Raw genomic sequence first — 24,840 nt, forward strand, 5'->3', positions numbered from 1 at the left:
CCCCCCACACACACACACACACACACACACACACCAGAATGCGTGAGTCACATCCAACACTCAATTAAAAGTCATCCTACATGTGAGTATCTGGAGTGGTGCTACATACGAGCGTCTCTCCACCTGAAGAGAGAGAGAGAGAGAGGGAGGGGCTAATGAACCTTTTCCTGGGGATCCCATTGCCCCAGGTGCATCTTGTCACACTTACATATATACATGTATTTCCCCGCACTAGCGAATGTATTCAGCGCAGTGACTGAGGCTAGCACTGCTCTGACACAAGCTTCACTGTGATTTATGAACCTGCTCATTGACCCAGTTTATGTTGAAAAGAGAGAACAGTGGGACTGGGAACGCATCCCTCTCTTATCTGCAGTGGTGAGATACATGCAGAGGAGCAGGCCTGGAGTCAGTCTGTGGAAGCATGTCAGGCAGCATTAGATTATCAAAAGCAGAGCGCAAAGATACCCTGCAGGCGCCAACTTACAGAGGCATTTTCTCTCGTTTTGCTAATATCCTAAAGTGTAAGACACTAAACAAAAAGCCATAATGAAATCTGGTGCACCGTTACAAGCCAGTGTACTGTATCATTATTGTATATCTATAGGCAAAAATAAAGTCAAGGCCAGTGCATCTATCTATGAGTAGTGTAGCATGGTGTGTTCATTGGGTAATATTGAATATGAGCGATGTGTATGGTTGGCTCCGTGGTTGGAGGCCTAAAAGGCATTAGAGAGGGGGCAGCGGTATGGAGTCACTACTGGATCATTTGTGGAGTTCAACAATCCAGCTAGGACAACATCTCAAAATAAACATTACAAACTGCAAAGTCATGAGGCTAAACTTACCAAAAATAGTTAACCAATCAAAAATCACCACAATCTAAATGACACTTCATATTCTCCATAACATAAAGTAGCTTAAATCATGAAGGTATGATAATTGAAAGAGATCATCAGGGTCCTTCAACAGTGACATGATCAATGTGTATATATTCCCCTCCTTTCTACTTTAGCACATTTGTTTTTTGATCCAGGCAATCCCTCTACAATTGTCCTTGGGCTCCTAAAACAGGTTGGTCATTCCCAGAGGGCAGACGGACACTACAGACAAGTGAGTTTTCTATGGCGACTTTCAATGTTTTCCAATAAATACATCATGATTTGCACATATAAAATGTGTTCTAATGAATAGTTGCTATAAACAGATGTAACAATAAATATGCAACGATAACATTATCAATGATATGCACCAGGAAGCGATGACCAAATGAATGCACAACGCTAGGCCTTTCCCGACTGCAAACACCAGTTACAAATGACCATGGAATAAAGTAGGTGAGCTCTTGGGTATATGAGCACCTGTCTACCACACGGGAAAGTAGAACAAACATGTCCTCTGATGTGTGCAGGCATGATGTCACAGAGATATACATGAATGAAATGACTCGGGTGTGTGTATAGGTGCTTCAATACTCTCCCATCCTCTCTTCCCCCTCTTCCCTTTCTTCCTCTCCTCCCCCTCTCCCTTCCTCTCATCCCCCTCTCCCTTCCTCTCTTCCCCCTCTTCCCTTTCTTCCTCTCCTCCCCTCTTCCCTCTCCTCCCCCTCTTCCTCTCCCCACCCTCTTCCTCTCCTCCCCCGCTTCCTCTCCTCCCCCTCTCGCTTCCTCTCCCCCCCCCTTCCTCTCCTACCCTTCCTCTCCTCTCCTCCCCCTTCCTCTCCCTTCCTCTCCTCCCCCTTCCTCTCCCTCTCACTTCCTCTCCTCCCCCTTCCTCTCCTCTCCCTTCCTCTCCTCCCCCTCTCCTCTCCCTTCCTCTCCTCCCCCTCTCCCTTCCTCTCCTCCCCCTTCCTCTCCTCTCCCTTCCTCTCTTCTCCTCCCCCTTCCTCTCCTCCCCCTCTCCCTTCCTCTCCCTCTCAATTCCTCTCCTCCCCCTTCCTCTCCTCTCCCTTCCTTTCCTTCCCCTCTCCTCTCCTCTCCCTTCCTCTCCTCTCCCTCTCCCTTCCTCTCCTCCCCCTTCCTCTCCTCTCCCTTCCTCTCCCTCTCAATTCCTCTCCTCCCCCTTCCTCTCCTCTCCCTTCCTCTCCCTCTCAATTCCTCTCCTCCCCCTTCCTCTCCCTCTCACTTCCTCTCCTCCCCCTTCCTCTCCTCTCCCTTCCTCTCCTCCCCCTCTCCTCTCCCTTCCTCTCCCCCCCTCTCCCTTCCTCTCCTCCCCCTTCCTCCCCCTCTCCCTTCCTCTCTTCCCCCTCTTCCTTTTCTTCCTCTCCTCTCCTCCCCCTTCCTCTCCCTCTCCCTTCCTCTTCTCCCCCTCTTCCTTTTCTTCCTCTCCTCTCCTCCCCCCTTCCTCTCCCTCTCCCTTCCTCTTCTCCCCCTTCCTCTCCCTCTCACTTCCTCTCCTCCCCCTTCCTCTCCTCTCCTCCCCCTCTTCCCTTTCTTCCTCTCCTCCCCTCTTCCTCTCTTCCCCCTCTTCCCTTTCTTCCTCTCCTCCCCTCTTCCCTCTCTTCCCTCTAATGCAGCAGTTGGTGGTGTTGAGTGAACGGAGCCCAGTGTGGTGTCCAGAGCTCAGCCGTGCTCCTCGACCCAGCAGACACGGTCTTCAATCTGTTTCAGAGCTGCAATTCAATTATCTCACCGGGGTCCTGCTCAACCACTCGTGAGAGAGATGGGTAGAGGTGGGAGAGAGAGGGGGGAGGGGGGCAGAGGTAGGTTCAAAACAGGGGAAGAGGGGGGCAGAGGTGGGTCTAAGGGGGAGGTGGGGGGGGGGGGCATCACATATAAAAGACATCTGATTTGACATGGATTAAATGTGTGCTAATGCGATTGGCAGCAAGGTTAGAAGCATAGTAGGGATGGAAGGTGCTGATAACCCTAATCACTACTGTAAGCCCCTGCAATTGGATTTAGTAGACCCCCAAATCACCTCTCAGCCCCCTCCTCCTCCTATAAGACCTGGCTCTAGTTACCATCCAGAGAATGGAGAAAGCCTGGACTCCATCATTGTCATTTTTCATCTTACATCGATCCATAGATCAAGCTGCTGTCACACTGTTAGCACCTGGGGGCTTCTTGGAAGCCCGGGGGAGGGGCCCGGGGGAGGGGCCAATGGGCGGGGCGGGGACAGGATCAGAGGCGACCGGTTGGCCCAGGCAACCAATCACAATAACGACCCTGCAATTCACATAGGACATTTTGCTAACCCTCACTCCCCATCCCCACAGCTACCACAACTGGGGTGGCAGGGTAGCCTAGTGGTTAGAGCGTTGGACTAGTAACCAAAAAGTTGCAAGTTCAAATCCCCCAGCTGACAAGGTACAGTTCTGCCCCTGAACAGGCAGTTAACTCACTGTTCCTAGGCCGTCATTGAAATAAGAATTTGTTCTTAACTGACTTGCCTAGTAAAATAAAGGTAAAATAAAATAAATGAAAACTGGTCAACCACCCCAGAAAAGGCATGTTGCAGCCACCAGCTCCCACAGTCCATATTCCTCACAGACACACACACAAAATCCCATGATTCCATACATCCAAGGAATCCATACACAATTGTCATCCACATAAGCTGATGTAACTATTCATTTCCTTTATGTATCATCATTCCCCAGTTCCAAGATGGATGGACATTATTTTCATAACGATGCATAAAAAGCGTTGTGCATTGATCAACTGGGGGAGCAGACTTCATGAAAGCCTCCTCTCACTTCAGCTGCCAGTCCAGCCAATTCCCCTACGGCCCCAGTCCAATACTGTTTCACTACTAATGACCTGAAACCTGGCAGCCCAACTCACTCTTTCCTGCCCTATGCACAGCAAGTGGAAGGGTTCAAATTAAAATCACAAAATGAATACCTAATACACAGTCTAGGTCTCTGTGTGTCTAAAGGCATGGTGCAGAACCAACATAAATATTCCAGAGAGTTAACTTAAGGAACCGTGGGCCCTGGAACCTTCCACAGAGCCCAGAGGGTGTGTGGACCCTGAGAGTCTCTGTGAGACAGGAGCCCCTCCATGGGAACCCTACTTAGATCCAGTTGGGTGCTCATCTTCAAAGGTAAGCTGATCTTTGGGTCAGCAGCCCATGTCAAATGTCCATCGGGAGATTTCATCTGTGGTTGTTGCTCCACCCTCCGACCCACTATCCCTCTGAGGTAGCTCTGCCCTGGCATCATCCAGCTCCCTGTAGTCTGACAGTTGGACAAGTCCAACTCAAATGGCTGCCAGATCCCTCACTAACCCTCATAGACCTCAAACACCATGATCCCTTCCCTGGGCTAGAACGTCTATCACATCCCCACAATTATGTCTACTCAAAATACAACACAATTCTGTGTAATCATCTCTTCAAAATATATGCCAAAAAACAATGAAGGCACAGATCAAACATTCTCTTAAAAGTAGACCTCACCCACTCTTAGCTTGGGTTTAATGCAGGCTATGACATAGAGGATTTCTCCAGCTCTTTCAGACACTCAGAAACAAGAAGATGAAATAAACACTAGCATGTCATGTAATTACAGAGTCTATTCGTTCTATTAAAGGTACTCTGATTCCCCCCCCCCCCGGTTTGAATTTATTTTCAGAACAAACACAGTGCAATTTCCTGTAGTTCACAAAGACAAATTGTTTTCTTCTGAAATAATAGCATTATTAAATGTTGGCAGAAAACCACGATGCCCAACAACAAGACAATGTTTTATGTCTCAGTTTGTCTTGAGGCTTTAAACGTAAACCCTGTCATTCCTTCTGGAGAGCAAGGGACAAACAACCTCTGTCTGCTTTTTCCATCAGTAAGGTTGGTAAGAGAAATCATTCTACCCATAAAAACACAGAGAGCAACATAAACAACCTAAGAGGACAAATGAGAAAAATAACTAAATGTTATGTAGTTAATTGTTGACTCACATGCTACTTCCAAGGATGCATTGCGACTGACGGCTTCTCCCAGGTAGTTGCGGGCGACGCAGACGTAGGAGCCCTCATCCGGTTTGGATCGTCGTCCGTGGACGATACGTAGGAAGAAGAGGGAGCCGCTGGGAAGGAGCATGCGGTGAGACCGCGGGTCGTCTTTGTCCGTTTCCACCCGCTCCCCGTCCTTGTACCACTCCACCGTGGGGCTGGGCCGCCCCTCCGCCTTGCAGTTGAGGGTGGCCGGCTCCCCTTTGGACACGATCAAGTCAGAGGGGTGCTCCGCGATCCGGGGTTGGGAGTCCTCCTGACGCAGACGGGATCCTGGGAAGAGAAGAGAAGAAAGAAAGGAGGTGACGAACACCACAACATGAACAGTAGACATAATATGCTTTTAACAGCTCAACTCTCTCATACAGTATAAACATCACTTAGAGGCAGGAAGAGACTATTGAAGATGATCCTATTAGCATCCATTCCACTACCATAGCTATAGGTTCTTCTGCTTGTTTGTTCTGTCTTTCCACCTCATCAGGTGATAGGAGGACAGCACTCCAACCACCAGTCCAACCACCAGTCTAACCACCAGTCCAACACCAGCCATCTCCTCCTCTCAACCATACATTTAAGGCCTATTGGATAATTGGACCCAAGAGTGAACAGAGTACGACGGCGTGGAGACAGCATACATCTGAACCCCAGCTACACACACACACACACACACACACACACACACACACACACACACACACACACACACACACACACACACACACAAAGGGGAGAGAAGAGGGGGCATTGTGGACACAGCCACAAACAAAAGTATATCTGTCCCCCCACTGTCAGAGGTCTGTCTCTGTGTAATGTGACTGTTCTGTAGGCTGGGTCTGGGTCTGGGGCCAGGGTTGGGTCTGGGTCTGGGGGGCCAGGGCTGGGTCTGGGACCAGGGCTGGGTCTGGGTCTGGGGCCAGGTCTGGGTCTGGGTCTGGGGCCAGGGCTGGGTCTGGGTCTGGGGGGCCAGGGCTGGGTCTGGGTCTGGGGCCAGGTCTGGGTCTGGGTCTGGGGCCAGGGCTGGGTCTGGGTCTGGGTCTGGGGGGCCAGGGCTGAGTCTGGGTCTGGGGCCAGGGCTGGGTCTGGGGGGCCAGGGCTGAGTCTGGGTCTGGGGGGCTAGGGCTGGGTCTGGGTCTGGGGCCAGGTCTGGGGCCAGGTATGGGGGGCCATGGCTGGGTCTGTTAAAATGCTATTCCCCTGAGGTTCAGAACATGGCCTCTTCCTTTATTGTGAGTCTAACACTGGGCCAGGGCTGTGTCTGGGTCTGGGGGGCTAGGGCTGGGTCTGGGTCTGGGTCTGGGGGGCTAGGGCTGGGTCTGGGTCTGGGGGGCTAGGGCTAGGGCTGGGTCTGGGGGGCTAGGGCTAGGGCTGGGTCTGGGTCTGGGGGGCTAGGGCTGGGTCTGGGTCTGGGGCCAGGTCTGGGGCCAGGTATGGGGGGCCAGGGCTGGGTCTGGGTCTGGGGGGCCAGGGCTGGGTCTGTTAAAATGCTATTCCCCTGAGGTTCAGAATATGGCCTCTTCCTTTATTGTGAGTCTAACACTGGGCCAGGGCTGTAAGTCTGGCCACTATGATAATGCTGCCCCAGCCCAGTCTCAGTGCCATGTGTGTCTCTCTGTGACCAAGTCTAAACCCTGCAGATAAGACGCCAGAGGCCATATTTGCATCACTGAGGCCCTGCAAAAGCTCCAGACAAAAGAGTTTGATCCACCACCAAACCGTCACACATGCAGTCCTGGAGCACAACGAACAGGGCTTTACTCTGCCAAATATTTACTTTGTATTGTCCTCTGCCTTCCGAATCCTATCCAACACCCCCACCTAAAACTCTATTCTTGCTGGCAGCAAAATGTTGATCAATAAATGCAGGATGTATTGTTACGAGCCACCTCCCAGTCAATGAAAAATATAACGCAATACACTACAGTTAATAGTCTTGATGGAGCAGAAAGGATGGTGTTTGGCAGTGTGCAGTGTAAGACTGCAGTGTCAGGTGTGTGTGGGTACAAGGCTATGCCCTTCCCTGGGGGCAGTAGTGTAGGTGTGAGTCGGTGAGGTACTGTATAGAGGAGCAGTGTACTGTCCACACAGCCCATTGTGCTTTCTTTCCTTCCTTCCTTCCTTCCTTCCTTCCTTCCTTCCTTCCTTCCTTCCTTCCTTCCTTCCTTCCTTCCTTCCTTCCTGCCTGCCTGCCTGCCTGCCTGCCTGCCTGCCTGCCTGCCTGCCTGCCTGCCTACCTGCCTGTGTCAGGGTTAACTGCAGTTAGACATACATTAGTCACAGCCCATCGGTAGATTTTTTGCTCTTTATTATGCTGGGTGGGCACATGTTCCACTCCCTGTCCCACCTCGTTCCATGGGGGTAGGGGAACACACTGTACCCCAGCCCTGTCCTCTGCTACAGGGACATACTGTACCCCAGCCCTGTCCTCTGCTACAGGGACACACTTTACCCCAGCCCTGTCCTCTGCTACAGGGACACACTGTACCCCAGCCCTGTCCTCTGCTACAGGGACATACTGTACCCCAGCCCTGTCCTCTGCTACAGGGACATACTTTACCCCAGCCCTGTCCTCTGCTACAGGGACACACTGTACCCCAGCCCTGTCCTCTGCTACAGGGACACACTGTACCCCAGCCCTGTCCTCTGCTACAGGGACATACTGTACCCCAGCCCTGTCCTCTGCTACAGGGACATACTGTACCCCAGCCCTGTCCTCTGCTACAGGGACACACTGTACCCCAGCCCTGTCCTCTGCTACAGGGACACACTTTACCCCAGCCCTGTTCACTGTTACCAAAAAGGACACACTTTACCCCAGTCTGGTCAACTTTAACAAAGACACACAGAGAGAAACCTACCATTCAGCAATAAAACACTTCAAACACCTGTGTGTGTTCGTCTTAGCAGGGGTCAGGCAGATCAGACAGTGGTGTATTGACCCCAGAACAGGGCCGTTGTCTGTTCCTCTCTCCACCTAATTTGGGCTAATTCCCTCCATTTCCCTGACATTGATTAGCGATCAGGCCTGGTGGCCAGGGCCTAAGTGGGGCCACAGACAGGGGCTTGTAGGGGAGGGGGTAGGGAGGCACAATCAGCTCCTGGTGTCCATCTTCCATTGATCTAATCTCCATGGATTTGTGTAGCTGCTTCACTATACATCTGCTATTGGTTCTGAAACGAGAAAATCCATGCCAGCCATTTGCTTTTTCTATTCAATAACGGAACTACTCTCCCCTGGCTCTCGTTCGCTTGCTTTTCCCACCTCTTCCTCCATTGGCAGTATTCGGGAAGGTAAGCACAAATTCAGACGAGCCTTGCAGCCAGTGTCTCTGACAGTGTTGGTGGGTACGGGTTCAGGTTAGTATTGTGGTGCTAAGTGAGTTAACGAATGCAGTACTAATTAACATGATGACATAGATAAATGGAGGGTTGAGATAAGGACTTGGGGACCCTCTCCCCCAGATGGAGTGTCAACGACACATTCATTCCGATCTCATTGGAGCATCTGCTTCCCCCACAATCCACTGGGTCCACAGTAGCTCTACACCCAAACCAACGCCCAGGCTCCACATCGAATCTGCCGTGACTCGATTCAGTCTAATTTATTTTAATCCAATTTGTTTTCCAATCTACTGCCTTCTAATTACTTAAACCTTCAGTCTCCATCTGCTCTCCTGTTTCCTGTGGAAATTTACACAGCAGATGCATCCACAATTGTCCTTTTCCTGCCAGGCAAACCAGAGCTGTGTAGATGGAAGGGGAGAGGGGCAAACGTGACTTGTCAGACTAACCTTCCTGTCTAGAGGAGGATGGTTAGGCTACTATATATTCATACAGTGGTAAAACTGATGCTACCGCAATGAATCCGTCCATCTACATGTAAATGAAACGGTTGATAGGAAAATTGCTAAACATTTAACACCTGTGAAATGATGCCATCTGACACAGCTGAGTAACCCCAGTGAACACACACACACACACACACACACACACACACACACACACACACACACACACACACACACACACACACACACACACACACACACACACACACACACACACACAGTGATGTCCCCTAGCATCACTGTCCCCTGGCTCCCCTCCTCCCTATGTGATACCCCAGCCACAGCTGGACCCAGAGACAGAGAGGAAGTGAAAGGCTAATGCATCTTCCCATCAGCCACTAGGCCATACAGCTCACCAGCCTCCTGACTCACAGGAGAGCGAGTCAATTTGCTACCTCCTATTGGTTCTCCTTTCTCACTCCCTTTATGGTAAATATGCTTTCTGTTGCCCTCTTAATGTGATCATTGGTGCTGTGCAATGAAGTGCTCTCTGAGCTGAGGTGAGTGCACTTCACAGAGTCTCAGGGCACACGTTCCAATCAAACGGCTGTCTTTACCCTGCTAGGCAATAACACCACCACCGTGGCGCGCTGGGCCGAGCAGCCAGGCATCCAATCCTCAACTAAAGCACAGACCACGGAGCAAACAAAGAAGCACAGAGGAGAGGGAGGGGATGATATGAGGGATGACTGCACCCACTGCCTCGTCTTTTGTGTTTTTACTCAAGGGGCTTGACCAAGATTGGGAACCGTCCTTAGACGCTGTTGTAGTGGTCTGAATACCTCTGTGTTTTTTTCTTGTGGCTCAGATCTAGCAGTGCCTTTTCTTCCACATAGATTTGTTAGCAAAACAGCTATTGACTGCCAAGAAGTCATAAACCGAATCATTAAAACAAATCCCAGAAAACACATTGACACATAAAAACCTCCAACACACTGACATTTGTTATGAGAAGTTTTGACATTCTCATTTTGGAGCCAGAATGTTATCGCTGTTTGGCCAAAGCCTGACTATAAACACCTGTTTAACTGCATGTGTGTGTGAACGCAGTTCTCTATCTCCTTCTCCTCTCTCACCGCCATGGATAGAGGAGGCTATAATAGTAGCATCATATCTCCCCACACAGTGACCACACAAGAAGCAGCTCTCTATCTATTATCTTTAGCACACATGTATTCATATGTAGACCAGAAGGTTGGGCCTTTGATCATCTTGTTGTCATTATTTTTATTAGCTCCCAGGAGAATTCACAGCTCACCGACCAAATCAATACCCGCAACTGTCTCCTCCAGGACAGGAAAGAAGGGCTCCCCAAAGAGACATCAGTTATTCTGCCAACAGACAGGAGAGTGTGCAGATCACAGGTATCCAAGGGCAACCTCAGACCCAAGCATTGCGGTGTTTCAGTCACTGAAGCCCCATAAACCACCAGTTAGAAACCCTGGCCGAGACTCCATCAGCTATGGGGTTAGGACTGAAGATGTGCACACATTTAGAATGAGGCATCCATTCTGCATGAGATGTTAGCTGAATGTGAACGAATGCAAAATGTATACATTTAAAAATATATACATACATATATATATATATACATACATTCATACATACATACATACATACATATATCTATTAAATATGTATTGTCTAATCTTGGTTGTCTACTCTCTATATCTCTCCCTCCTCTCCCTGTACCTTCATTCTCTCTCCTTCTCCCTCTCTGTCCCGCCTGTGTCCTGTCCCTGGTGTGTAGGGTGACAGGGCCATATCTGTCATGTCATCAGAGGGGGATGTGAGCAGGTAGTCGGGGGAAACTGGGGGTGGCGATAGGATGATGTTACTGGCCGCCTCACGCCTCCGTGCTGGCCTGCCGTGTCACCCCGCACATGGCCCTCTCAGCCCCCTCTGCTACCCAGATTCATCTTCTTTAGGGGCGCTGTCAGTGGCGTCACACCACACTGGCCCTAACACAGTCACCCAGACACCAGGGCTGTGACGATACCAGTAGTTTAACCAGAGTTACCTTCCCAAGTTTTTCCATGGCAAAAATGAAAACACGAAGCAGACCAATCTCCTTGGTCCTTTAAAAACCTGCTGTAAGTAAAATGATATGAGCTATAGCATGGAAAACAGGGCTGTTTCCTAAAGAAGTTCGATCTGATTCTTGTTTTGTTTCCTTGCCGGCCCTACCAGACACAGCTCATCTCTAGGAGACACACATACATAACACAGCAACTTATCTCAGAGAACACATCAACCTGTTATCTCCTCTGGAATCTGACCTATCCTACAGGTTCTAACACATCAACCTGTTATCTCCTCTGGAATCAGACCTATCCTACAGGTTCTAACACATCAACCTGTTATCTCCTCTGGAACCTGACCTATCCTACAGGTTCTAACAAACCAACCCCTGAAGACTGGAATCTGACCTATCCTACAGGTTCTAACTAACCAACCCCTGAGGACTGGAACACAACCACATCCTCTCCAGAGAGAGATAGCTGTCTGGCTGCCAGTGAGCTCACAGGTGCAAAGCATATTGCAGTTCCATCAACTGCAGCGAAGGCAGGAAGACAGGCAGGAAGACAGGCAGGAAGAGAGGCAGGTAGGAGGAGAGGCAGGTAGGCAGGAAGAGAGGCAGGTAGGCAGGAAGAGAGGCATGCAGGAAGAGAGGCAGGCAGGCAGGCAGAGAGGCAGGCAGGCAGGCAGAGACTCGTGCTCTGCACTCTGCCTGAGCCCATCACTGTTAGGTGCTATACACTGAAAGCACACACTTGACTGTCAGGGTAATTCCAGGAGCTGCCCCAAACCCAAACCTTCCACTGCAGTAGACATGCTCTCTCTGCCTGTAACAATGATCAGACTGCATTGGGCAGCCATGTCTTATTGACTTTGTGTCTGTTCTGTGTATTTATCATTTTCCTCCCCTGCAGTTACAATATATAAATAGATACTTGAGGGAAAGAGAATATCAGATTCTACAGCAATGGGCCAGGCTGATTCACATACCCTGCATTTCATGTAGCTGCTATTCTCTCTCTATCTGTCTTTGCCTCTCTCTGTCACTCTCTCCAAAATCATCCATCTCTCTTTCTCTCGTTCTCTTATTTCCCGTTCCTCAATCTCTTCCTCAGTTACCATCAACAGTGTGTTGCTGTCTCTTCCTCCAGGAGACGGCCTGTCAAAGCAGAGCTGAGAGTGCTGACTTGAAACGAGGGAATAAAGAGGAGAGGAAGAAAAGAGGGGAACATTTGGGCTGTGCGTGGTTGTCTGGGAGTGTGTCGATGAGGGTGGTGTTCTCCCTGTTGTAGCTGATTAGTGTGAGGAATCTGGCCCTGTTCTCTGTGGGGCTGTCAGGGCGTTGGCAGGGACACTGAACTGTGTGATGCAGATGAAATGATTTCCAATGTGAGGCCCAGTCAAGCATACAGCCCACTACTACCCCCCTCCCAGTGCTGGTCCCTCCCTCCCCTCCTGCAGAGTCGTCAGAGTGGCCCTGTGCCTGGTCATTTGTCTGTCGGGCTCTGCGCTGCACAGCCATAAACTCACCAGTACAGTACACACTTCAAACTCTCCAATGGTGTCGTGTGCTGCTGCATTACAGTGCAGTCAAGAAGTATTCACACCCCTTGACTTTTTCCACATGTTGTTGTGATATAGCCTACATTTATAATGGCTTAGATTGAGATGTTGTGTCACTGGCCTACACGGGATACCCCGTACTGTCAAAGTGGAATTATGTTTGGGGATTTTTTTTATACAAAGTCATAAAAAATGAAAAGCTGAAATGTCTTGAGTCAATAAGTATTCAAACCCTTTTGTTATGGCCTGAATAAGTTCAGGAGTAAAAATGTGCTTAACAAGTTACATAATAACATGGACTCACTCTGTGTGCAATAATAGTGTTTAACATAACATCTACACTGGAGATGCTTATCAAGAAGACTGTGAATGGCCCTGAGTGGACGAGTTTTGACTTAAATCTATGGCAAGACCTGAAAATGGTTGTCTAGCAATGACCAATTTTACAGGGATTGAAGAATTTTGAAAAGAATAATGGGAAAATGTTGCACAATCCAGACGTGGAAAGCTGTTAGAGACTTACCCTGAACAACTCAAAGCTGTATTCGTCGCCAAAGATGCTTCTACAAAGTTTTGACTCAGGGATGTGAATACTTATATAAATTAGATATTTCTGTATTATTCTTTTTAAGAAATTTGCAAAAGTGTCTAAGAATTATTTTTTTTAAAGACATATATCTATATATGTACAGTGCCTTGCGAAAGTATTCGGCCCCCTTGAACTTTGCGACCTTTTGCCACATTTCAGGCTTCAAACATAAAGATATAAAACTGTATTTTTTTGTGAAGAATCAACAACAAGTGGGACACAATCATGAAGTGGAACGACATTTATTGGATATTTCAAACTTTTTTAACAAATCAAAAACGGAAAAATTGGGCGTGCAAAATTATTCAGCCCCTTTACTTTCAGTGCAGCAAACTCTCTCCAGAAGTTCAGTGAGGATCTCTGAATGATCCAATGTTGACCTAAATGACTAATGATGATAAATACAATCCACCTGTGTGTAATCAAGTCTCCGTATAAATGCACCTGCACTGTGATAGTCTCAGAGGTCCGTTAAAAGCGCAGAGAGCATCATGAAGAACAAGGAACACACCAGGCAGGTCCGAGATACTGTTGTGAAGAAGTTTAAAGCCGGATTTGGATACAAAAAGATTTCCCAAGCTTTAAACATCCCAAGGAGAACTGTGCAAGCGATATTATTGAAATGGAAGGAGTATCAGACCACTGCAAATCTACCAAGACCTGGCCGTCCCTCTAAACTTTCAGCTCATGCAAGGAGAAGACTAATCAGAGATGCAGCCAAGAGGCCCATGATCACTCTGGATGAACTGCAGAGATCTACAGCTGAGGTGGGAGACTCTGTCCATAGGACAACAATCAGTCGTATATTGCACAAATCTGGCCTTTATGGAAGAGTGGCAAGAAGAAAGCCATTTCTTAAAGATATCCATAAAAAGTGTCGTTTAAAGTTTGCCACAAGCCACCTGGGAGACACACCAAACATGTGGAAGAAGGTGCTCTGGTCAGATGAAACCAAAATGGAACTTTTTGGAAACAATGCAAAATGTTATGTTTGGTGTAAAAGCAACACAGCTGAACACACCATCCCCACTGTCAAACATGGTGGTGGCAGCATCATCGTTTGGGCCTGCTTTTCTTCAGCAGGGACAGGGAAGATGGTTAAAATTGATGGGAAGATGGATGGAGCCAAATACAGGACCATTCTGGAAGAAAACCTGATGGAGTCTGCAAAAGACCTGAGACTGGGACGGAGATGTGTCTTCCAACAAGACAATGATCCAAAACATAAAGCAAAATCTACAATGGAATGGTTAAAAAAAAAACATATCCAGGTGTTAGAATGGCCAAGTCAAAGTCCAGACCTGAATCCAATCGAGAATCTGTGGAAAGAACTGAAAACTGCTGTTCACAAATGCTCTCCATCCAACCTCACTGAGCTCGAGCTGTTTTGCAAGGAGGAATGGGAAAAAAATTCAGTCTCTCGATGTGCAAAACTGATAGAGACATACCCCAAGCGACTTACAGCTGTAATCGCAGCAAAAGGTGGCGCTACAAAGTATTAACTTAAGGGGGCTGAATAATTTTGCACACCCAATATTTCAGTTTTTGATTTGTTAAAAAAGTTTGAAATATCCAATAAATGTCGTTCCACTTCATGATTGTGTCCCACTTGTTGTTGATTCTTCACAAAAAAATACAGTTTTATATCTTTATGTTTGAAGCCTGAAATGTGGCAAACGGTCGCAAAGTTCAAGGGGGCCGAATACTTTCGCAAGGCACTGTATATCTATATATATTCTGTATATATAATACATGTTAAATTGAGGCAGTAACACAACAAAATGTGGGATAAGTTAAAGGGTGTGAATACTGTCAGAAGGTACCGCATGTACTACCCCTTCTGAAACTGATATTCAAAACATATACTATCTGGGTTTACTTTGTATGAATGTGTTGCATACATCGTACCAGAAAATACATCTGCAGATGTGCATGGGTGACTATAGGCTGGGATTTTGCTGTGTGTGTGTGTGTGTGTGTGTGTGTGTGTGTGTGTGTGTGTGTGTGTGTGTGTGTGTGTGTGTGTGTGTGTGTGTGTGTGTGTGTGTGTGTGTGTGTGTGTGTGTGTGAGTAATGTTTACTTTGCTGTGTTAATGGTGTGTGTATGTGTGTGTGCAGGAGCAGGTGGCCTCAATTGTTTAGCCAATTCCTCACTTTCAGGTGCTGGGCTTTTCTAAACAGCTCCTACCTACCGAGGGGAGAGCAATGAAATGAATAGCACCAATTGATTCTCCCTCAAGCATTGTAATCTCTTTACTCTCTCCACCTGTATTGCATTGCTGAGCAGAGCAGGGATGAGCAGAGCAGGGCTGAGCAGAGCAGGGCTGAGCAGAGCAGAGCAGAGCTGAGCAGAGCAGAGCTGAGGAGAGCTGAGCAGAGCAGAGCAGGGATGAGCAGAGCAGAGCTGAGCAGAGCAGAGCAGAGCAGGGATGAGCAGAGCAGAGCTGAGCAGAGCAGAGCTGAGCAGAGCAGGGCTGAGCAGAGCAGAGCTGAGCAGAGCAGGGCTGAGCAGAGCAGAGCAGAGCTGAGCAGAGCAGAGCAGAGCAGGGATGAGCAGAGCAGAGCAGAGCAGAGCTGAGCAGAGCAGGGCTGAGCAGAGCAGAGCTGAGCAGAGCAGGGCTGAGCAGAGCAGAGCAGAGCTGAGCAGAGCTGAGCAAAGCAGGGCTGAGCAGAGCAGGGCTGAGCAGAGCAGAGCAGGGCTGAGCAGAGCAGGGATGAGCAGAGCTGAGCTGAGCAGAGCAGGGCTGAGCAGAGCAGAGCAGGGCTGAGCAGAGCAGGGATGAGCAGGGCTGAGCAGAGCAGGGATGAGCAGAGCTGAGCAGAGCAGGGCTGAGCAGAGCTGAGCAGAACAGGGCTGAGCAGAGAAGAGCTGAGCAGAACAGGGCTGAGCAGAGCAGGGCTGAGCAGAGCTGAGCAGGGCTGAGCAGAGCAGGGCTGAGCAGAGCAGGGATGAGCAGAGCAGGGCTGAGCAGAGCTGAGCAGGGCTGAGCAGAGCAGGGCTGAGCAGAGCAGAGCAGGGCTGAGCAGAGCAGGGCTGAGCAGAGCAGAGCTGAGCAGAACAGTGCTAAGCAGAGCAGGGCTGAGCAGAGCTGAGCAGAGCAGAGCTGAGCAGAGCTGAGCAGAGCTGAGCAGAGCAGAGCTGAGCAGAGCAGAGCTGAGCAGAGCAGAGCTGAGCAGAGCAGAGCTGAGCAGAGCTGAGCAGAGCAGGGCTGAGCAGAGCTGAGCAGAGCAGGGCTGAGCAGAGCTGAGCAGAGCAGAGCTGAGCAGAGCAGGGCTGAGCAGAGCTGAGCAGGGCTGAGCAGAGCAGGGCTGAGCAGAGCAGAGCTGAGCAGAGCAGAGCTGAGCAGAGCAGGGCTGAGCAGAGCAGGGCTGAGCAGAACAGAGCTAAGCAGAGCAGGGCTGAGCAGAGCTGAGCAGGGCTGAGCAGAACAGGGCTGAGCAGAGCAGAGCTGAGCAGAACAGTGCTAAGCAGAGCAGGGCTGAGCAGAGCAGAACTGAGCAGAACAGTGCTAAGCAGAGCAGGGCTGAGCAGAGCAGAACTGAGCAGAACAGTGCTAAGCAGAGCAGGGCTGAGCAGATTAGAGCTGAGCAGAGCAGGGCTGAGCAGAGCAGAACTGAGCAGAGCAGGGCTGAGCAGAGCAGAACTGAGCAGAGCAGAGCCGAGCAGAGCAAGGATGAGCAGAGCTGAGCTGAGCAGGGATGAGCAGAGGGGAGAAGAGGAGGGGAGGGAAGGAGAAGGGAAGGAGATGGAGGAGAGGAGGAGGGGAGGAGCGGAGAGAGGGAGGGAGGAGAGGAGGAGGGGAGGAGCGGAGGGAGGGAGGGAGGATGGGAGAAGCAGCCACAGCCACATCCAGGTGGCTGTGATACACAGCGTTGAGAGATGAGTTGATAATTGGAGGTGTGCCTGGGGACCTGACCTGTACTAAACAAACACAGCAATCTGTCAGGCCGCAGGTAATGAAACCTGCCTTAGCCATGGACCACAGGCCTCTTCCGTGATAGACTACTGTATAAGGTGGAGAGTGCAACTTAATCAAATGGCCTTTAGGCTGGTACACTGGTACTTTTATTGTTTTGTAATCTGGAGCATATATGGAGCTTGGATGAGATTTATTAAAGCACTATTCTGTGGGACACCTCATCCATCCTGGCTAAGTGCTGAGGCAGGGGTTCCCTAACTTTTTGGGCCCATGACCCCATTTTGATATCTGAAAATAATTCCGACCCCAACCATGTAAAAATTGTTTTTATAATAATAATCAAATAAAATAAAGAATAATTCACAGAAAATGTAGACTTTTTTTTATTTGGGGCTATGGCAGTCACCTGAAAAACATTCTAACAGTATTTCTGATTGAAAATCATGTCTGATGCATTTACACTGGGCTAAGGGCTAAGGGCCAAGGGCCAGGGAGGCAGGGTGTAAGTGGAGTGGGAACTCTTTGAACCTCTCCTGGACCAAACCTCATTTAAACACAGTACTAGCAATCAGCTCCCAACGTCAGCAATGTCACCAACACACCACAGCTACCACTCAGCCACTGTGTGTCTGTATATTACTGACTGAGGGCCTGTAAAAGACTAATGTCTCTGAGCAGCTCTCCACAAACATCATTATCATCAGAATCCCAGAGTTCCAACGTTCAGGGCTGCGATCAACTGTTGGTCAGCAGGAATCACTGTGACATTTGAACTGTGCCCTGCGCTGCAGCTTACACTGCCACAACAAAAACAGTCTCGCCTCGCCTCGATAGGGCCCATTACATAAATAATCTCCCTGTGGACAGACCTGCCTGACACCTGCCTGCCTGGCTGCCTGCCTGTGACTTTCCTGCCTGGCTGTCTGCCTCCCTGGCTGCCTGCCTGACACCTGCCTCCCTGGCTGCCTGCCTGACACCTGCCTGCCTAGCTGCATGCCTGACACCTGTCTGCCTGACACCTGCCTGCCTGGCTGACACCTGTCTGACACCTGCCTGGCTGCCTGATAGCCTGCCTGACACCTGCCTGCCTGCCTGCCTGCCTGCCTGCCTGCCTGGCTTGGTCACCAGAGACACAGTGAGACACTACAGGCTAATAAAAACACTACAGACAATTGGCATTCATTGGATTGCTGTTTCTAAATCATTAAATTACCATTTGCATGATTAATTCTACAAAATAGAACTGCTGTTGGCTGTCTTCCAATTATATAGACTGAAATATAGCCATGCACTTTTGCATATCACCCTCGGATCTGTAGGCATACATCTTTGCTTGTTTATGTGTACAGGTATGCAATATCTCCATGCACTACTATCTAGCTGGAGCCCAGCGCTAGTTGGAACAGAGACTAGCAGGGTGCAGAGAGCCATGAGGTATAGTAGGGCAGGCAGGGAGCAGGCAGTCATGGCTGGGTGATCCATGGGGCTGGAGAGGGAGATGGGTCTGGTGGTGCGGCGGTGGATGGGGGCTTGATTCACTGGCTGCTTCCACTCTGGGCTGCATTACTGCCGTAGCGGGACTGCTGCGTGTGACGGATGTGTGTTCGAGTGCCGTGCACTCTCTCTGTCTTCACCCATCTCACACAGACAGGAGAGCTCATGCATTTTCATTAGCAGCCCTGAACTCCTGTTTAAGCCTGGTGAGATAAACACTCTCAACAGGCATCTTCAAAAGACATCTCTGGTAAAAGCCATTTCAATGGCCTTTAACCCTAATCAACAGTACCATTGCAAAGCATCTAATGGCACTAAATGCAACAGTGGTATAATCTGCTGAGCTGTCATGTATGTCCTCTTACCAGTGTACCTGTGTTGTGAAACTACTGTACTGTAGCTATTTCCAGGTCATAGTGGGTTTGCTTCTTATTGCTCTACATTGAATGTTTGTCCTCTCTCTCTCTCTCTCTCTGTGTGTGTTTGCCTCTGCTTCAGCCTTGACTTGACTTGACTCACTGCTATCGGCAGGTTAGACAGCCAGCCAGAGGGCAGGGTTAAGGCAACAGGAGACCAACTGATTAGGCGCTTCCCCAAACCCAAATCTGCAACATGAAAACAAAGATAAGCCCCAACATACATGCTATCTCCATTCCTCTCCTCCCTTCCTCCTCTCTCTGTTGGCATCTTGTCCTCAAACCAATCCTCTTCCATTAAGATGAGGACACTGCTCCACACATCCACTTTACAACACCAGTTTGGGCCGCGTTCACAAGCTGGTTGAATGCCATAGATCAATAGGCTGCATTAATACAAACTAATCTTTCGTGACTTATCCAAAGCTACAGCAATTACTGTATATCAACATTACCAGGCTGCCTGCAGGTCTACACCTCAAGACCAGGGAGAGGTGATGTGATTGTGTGTGTGTGTGTGTGTGTGTGTGTGTGTGTGTGTGTGTGTGTGTGTGTGTGTGTGTGTGTGTGTGTGTGTGTGTGTGTGTGTGTGTGTGTGTGTGTGTGTGTGTGTGTGTGTGTGTGTGTGTGTGTGTGTGTGTGTGTGTATGTGTGTGTGTGTGTGTGTGTGTGTGTGTGTGTGTGTGTGTGTGGAGATAAGAGAGAGATGGGTTGTTTTTAATCTTATTTCAATGTTACATACACTGATGTGAAAAAGCAAATAACATAGTGGTTACACAAAAATTAATGTCGTCTAAATCACTGTTTTCTCTCTGCACAGTAAATGTCGGGGGTATGCTGGGCTGAGACCTAGCAGAGCGGAGGTAACAAAACACTAAGTGCTATTATCAACTTTCCACTCTGCTCTTTTATTCTCTCTCTACAGTCCCCCAAGCACATTACATTTCTCTAAGAATTCCACAGTGTGTAAAAAACGGCGCTTTCCTTCAAGAGAACACTGGGTATTAAGTCAACCTTAGCACCGTGGTTTCTCCTGCGTTATTATCATAGACCAGAATAGACAGTGAACAGCTCTAAACTGAGGTTGTAGCCATCTGTGTTGTGTTCTGCGCTGTCTGTGTTGTGTTCTGTGCCGTCTGTGTTGTGTTCTGTGCTGTCTGTGTTGTGTTCTGTGCTGTCTGTGTTGTATTCTGTGCTGTCTGTGTTGTATTCTGCGCCGTCTGTGTTGTATTCTGTGCTGTCTGCGCTGTGTTCTGTGCTGTCTGTGTTGTATGCTGTGCTGTCTGTGCTGTGTTCTGTGCTGTCTGTGTTGTATTCTGCGCCGTCTGTGTTGTATTCTGTGCTGTCTGCGCTGTGTTCTGTGCTGTCTGTGTTGTATTCTGTGCTGTCTGCGCTGTGTTCTGTGCTGTCTGTGTTGTATGCTGTGCTGTCTGTGCTGTGTTCTGTGCTGTCTGTGTTGTATGCTGTGCTGTCTGTGTTGTATGCTGTGCTGTCTGTGCTGTGTTATGTGCTGCCTGTTATGTATTATGTTCTGTATGTTGTGTTCTGTTCTGTGTTCTGTTCTGTCCGTGTTGTGTTCTGTTATCTCTGTTCTGTGTTCAGTTCTGCCATTGTTGTGTCCTGTGTTGAATGTGTTGTGTTCTGTGCTGCCTGTGTTGTGTTGTGTTCTGTGCTGCCTGTGTTGTGTTGTGTTCTGTGCTGCCTGTGTTGTGTTGTGTTCTGTGCTGCCTGTGTTGTGTTGTGTTCTGTGCTGCCTGTGTTGTGTTGTGTTCTGTGCTGCCTGTGTTGTGTTGTGTTCTGTGCTGCCTGTGTGGGAACGCTTGTGTTGTAATGTATAGAAGAGCCGGGCCTGGCTGTCCAACTATCACAGAAGCTGACAGCTCTGTGTCACCAGTGAGGGAACACTCGTTAACCCAGCCTGTGATGCTGACCTATCATCTGACCTATCATCTGACCTATCATCTGACCTATCATCTGACCTATCATCTGACTGATCATCTGACTGATAACCTCATTACACATGCCGACATTCACCCTTCCCTTTTCTTTCTCTCTCTTTCAGCTTCTCCCTGGGCTTCTCTCTCCTCCCATCTTTGATGGTAATCAGAGAGTAAACAGTGTAGATGAGAGCGGTCCTAGAACTGCAGTACACCCAGCACCCAGCACCCAGCACTCAGCACCCAGCACTCAGCACCAGCACTCAGCACCCAGCACCCAGCACCAGCACTCAGCACCCAGCACTCAGCACCCAGCACTCAGCACCCAGCACTCAGCACCCAGCACTCAGCACCCAGCACTCAGCACCCAGCACTCAGCACTCAGCACCCAGCACCCAGCACTCAGCACCCAGCACCCAGCACTCAGCACCCAGCACTCAGCACCCAGCACTCAGCACTCAGCACCCAGCACTCAGCACTCAGCACTCAGCACCCAGCACTCAGCACTCAGCACCCAGCACCCAGCACCCAGCACCCAGCACCCAGCACCCAGCACTCAGCACCCAGCACTCAGCACCCAGCACTCAGCACCCAGCACTCAGCACTCAGCACCTAGCACTCAGCACCCAGCACTCAGCACCCAGCACTCAGCACCCAGCACTCAGCACCCAGCACTCAGCACTCAGCACCCAGCACCCAGCACTCAGCACTCAGCACCCAGAACTCAGCACTCAGCACCCAGCACCCAGCACTCAGCACCCAGCACCCAGCACCCAGCACCCAGCACCCAGCACTCAGCACCCAGCACTCAGCACCCAGCACTCAGCACCCAGCACCCAGCACCCAGCACCCAGCACTCAGCACCCAGCACCCAGCACTCAGCACCCAGCACCCAGGACCCAGCGACAGTGACGTGACTTGGTGCGACACCACAGAGGCTGCCTGGGGATCTCAGCTGAAAGGCTTGTCATTACAGCAGGCCTATCCCGCAAACTACAGCAACGCTACAGCAACGCTACAGTAGCTGCTTAAACGCTGCCAACTCTAGCAGAACAATCACATTTTGGGCGAAGACATTACATTGGCTCTTACGCATTGACCTCAGTGTGCCTCATAATTCACGTACATCGTTTTCATTCGCGTACAACAGGCTTACTTTCCATTATAGTCCAGCGCTTAGACCTTGTTCATTCAGTCACCACTATTAAACCTACCGTTAAGACTACACAGCTATTGACTGGTAAAACATTTGGTTCAGCTTGACAATTTCTATCCAACAAACAACCAATCTCATAACCTACCTCATACCCATGTCATAACCTACCTCTGCCCTAGCATCTCTGTTGCTCTCTCTCTCTCTCTCTCTCTCTCAAACACACACACACACACACACACACACACACACACACACACACACACACACACACACACACACACACACACACACACACACACACACACACACACACACACACACCTTGTGTGGGTAGTTTCCCTTGACACAGCAGCGGTAGTGAAACCCCAGCCCTGAGGCGGATGGAACATTGTCCTCCATGTCACATTTCACCACCCCAGACTCACAGATGATGACAATCTCTATGATCAGACAGGAGTATTTGGAGGTCATCAGAATACGACAGGGTCATGGGTTCATGTCCACTAGTCTACATGTTAAGCTATTCTTCTTGTTCTATTCCTGCTAGAATAACAGCAGACTACAGTATAGCCTTAGAGACCTGGTACCAGACTGGCAAGGCCAACATTTACATTTAAGGGTACATTTTCTTCTTGCTGGATTCCATTCCACCTTGGCCAATAAACACTGTAATTTTCCTGTAACTTTAGGAGCACATGTCAAAACTAAAACCATTTTCTAACCAAAACACTTTTGGATCTATCCCTCTCCTTTCAATTTCTCCAGCTCTCACTTACTGCCTGGCTTGTCTTCTTGTGGTGCTCCTCTCCTCCTCCAACTCCATTCCATCTCCCTTTCCTTCCTTCCTTATCTCTTTATTTCACTCTCTCTATCCCCATCTCTCCTTCTATTCTTCTCTCTCTCTCTCTATCCCCATCTCTTCTTCTATTATTCTCTCTCTCTCTCTCTCCCCATCTCTCATTCTATTCTTCTGTCTCTCTCTCTCCTCTCTATCCCCATCTCTCCCTCTATTCTTCTCTCTCTCTCTCTCTCCCCATCTCTCATTCTATTCTTCTGTCTCTCTCTCTCGCTCTCTATCCCCATCTCTCCCTCTATTATTCTCTCTCTCTCTCTCTCTATCCCCATCTCTCCCTCTATTATTCTCTCTCTCTCTCTCTATTCTCCTTTCTCTCTCTCTCTTTCTCCCCCTCTATCTCTCTCTCTCTCTCTCTCTCTCTCTCTCTCTCTCTCTCCCCATCTCTCCCTCTATTCTTCTCTCTCTCTCTCTATCCCCATCTCTCCCTCTATTCTTCTCTCTCTCTCTCTCTCTCTCTCTCTCTCTCCCCATCTCTCCTTCTATTCTTCTCTCTCTCTATCCCCATCTCTCCCTCTATTCTTCTCTCTCTCTCTCTCTCTCTCTCTCTCTCTCTCTCTCTCTCTCTCTCTCTACCAGTCTCTCAACCAGTCTCTCTCTCACAACCAGTCTCTCTCTCTCTCACAACCAGTCTCGCTCTCTCTCACAACCAGTCTCTCTCTCTCTCTCTCTCACAACCAGTCTCTCTCTCTCTCACAACCAGTCTCGCTCTCTCTCACAACCAGTCTCTCTCTCTCTCTCTCTCACAACCAGTCTCTCTCTCTCTCACAACCAGTCTCTCTCTCTCTCAACCCCAGCAGCAGCAGCAGCAGCACACTAACAGTATTAATCACAGAACACTAAACACTGCCTGACTGCCATTCAGCCAGCCAGCCTTTGTTGCCCATGTTGCCCAGTGAATGCAACTCCAGACCTTTTTGTTTGCGTAAGTGGACTCTTAGAGATGGCTCCTCCCTTCCCAAGGACCCACAGATTACCTCTGAAAGAATGGGTGATGGGTAGTGGTGGAGTTGGCGGTGGAGTAGAGGGGAGAGTTGGATGAGGGTGACAGAGAAATGATTGGGAGGAGTGATTCATGACTCACAGGAAGGTGCGCCCCTTTCCCACTGGCCATCCAGCCATGCCTTCAGCCAGCGCTTAGCAACCAGTGGGTTTGGCTGAACAGAGAACAGAGAGGGACAGCAGAGAGAGAGAGAGAAAGAGAGACAGGGAGCAAGAGAGAGAGAGATTGGGATAGAGAGAGAGAGAGAAACTTGCTAACCTCCTGCCCAATGTATGACCATATTAGAGACACATATTTCCCTCAGATTATACAGATCCACAAAGAATTTGAAAACAAAGCCAATTTGATAAACTCCCATATCTACTGGGTGAAATTCCACAGTGTGCCATCACAGCAGCAAGACGTGTGACCTGTTGCCACAAGAAAAGGGCAACCAGTGAAGAACAAACACCATTGTAAATACAACCCATATTTATGTTTATTTATTTTCCCTTATGTACTTTAACTATTTGCAAATCATTACAACACGGTGTATAGACATAATATGACATTTGAAATGTCTATATTATTTTGGAACTTATATGTGTGTGTGATGTTTACTGCAATTTTTGGGGGTTTATTTCACTTGTGTTTATGATCTATTTCACTTGCTTTGGCAATGTAAACATATGTTTCTCATGCCAATAAAGCCCTTAAAATGAAAATGAATTGAGTGAGAGAAAGATGGGGATAGAGAGAGAGAATCCATGTTCCCGCTACAAAGGGGGCTAGAATCCCAGACTCCGTAGGGATACAAATAGCCACAGAAACCAAAGACTGTACCTAAAAAAGGACAAAGGAGGAGAGGGAGGAGCAGGGGCCCCAGTGTCAACCCCTGCCTTCAACAAATAAAATCAACATCCTCACATGTTTTTGAAGCTGTACAAACAACACAAAGCAAACGCTAGTAAGTGTGAATCATTGCTCACAACACAGCAAGTGTTGACATTACTAATGCAATAGAAGACAACTGGGAGCCTCAAAAACAACAATTTATGAATACCCGCTTCCTCATTCAAAAATTACCATATAGCACAGGCTCAATAGGTTT

General features: G+C 49.0%; 1 protein-coding gene across 1 annotated transcript in view; it reads right to left on the minus strand.

The window, feature by feature from the left end:
• The window catches only part of LOC139382322 (roundabout homolog 2-like), a 366,464-nt gene that overhangs the window by 337,912 nt on the left and 3,712 nt on the right, over positions 1 to 24,840 (minus strand). Inside the window, exon 2 of the mRNA XM_071126242.1 lies at positions 4,899 to 5,225. Within this exon, the coding sequence (XP_070982343.1) occupies positions 4,899 to 5,225 (327 nt within the window). The remainder of the gene's footprint in view (positions 1 to 4,898; positions 5,226 to 24,840) is intronic.

This window comes from Oncorhynchus clarkii, chromosome 24 (genome assembly GCF_045791955.1).
Source record: "Oncorhynchus clarkii lewisi isolate Uvic-CL-2024 chromosome 24, UVic_Ocla_1.0, whole genome shotgun sequence".
Taxonomy (NCBI): Eukaryota; Metazoa; Chordata; class Actinopteri; order Salmoniformes; family Salmonidae; genus Oncorhynchus; species Oncorhynchus clarkii.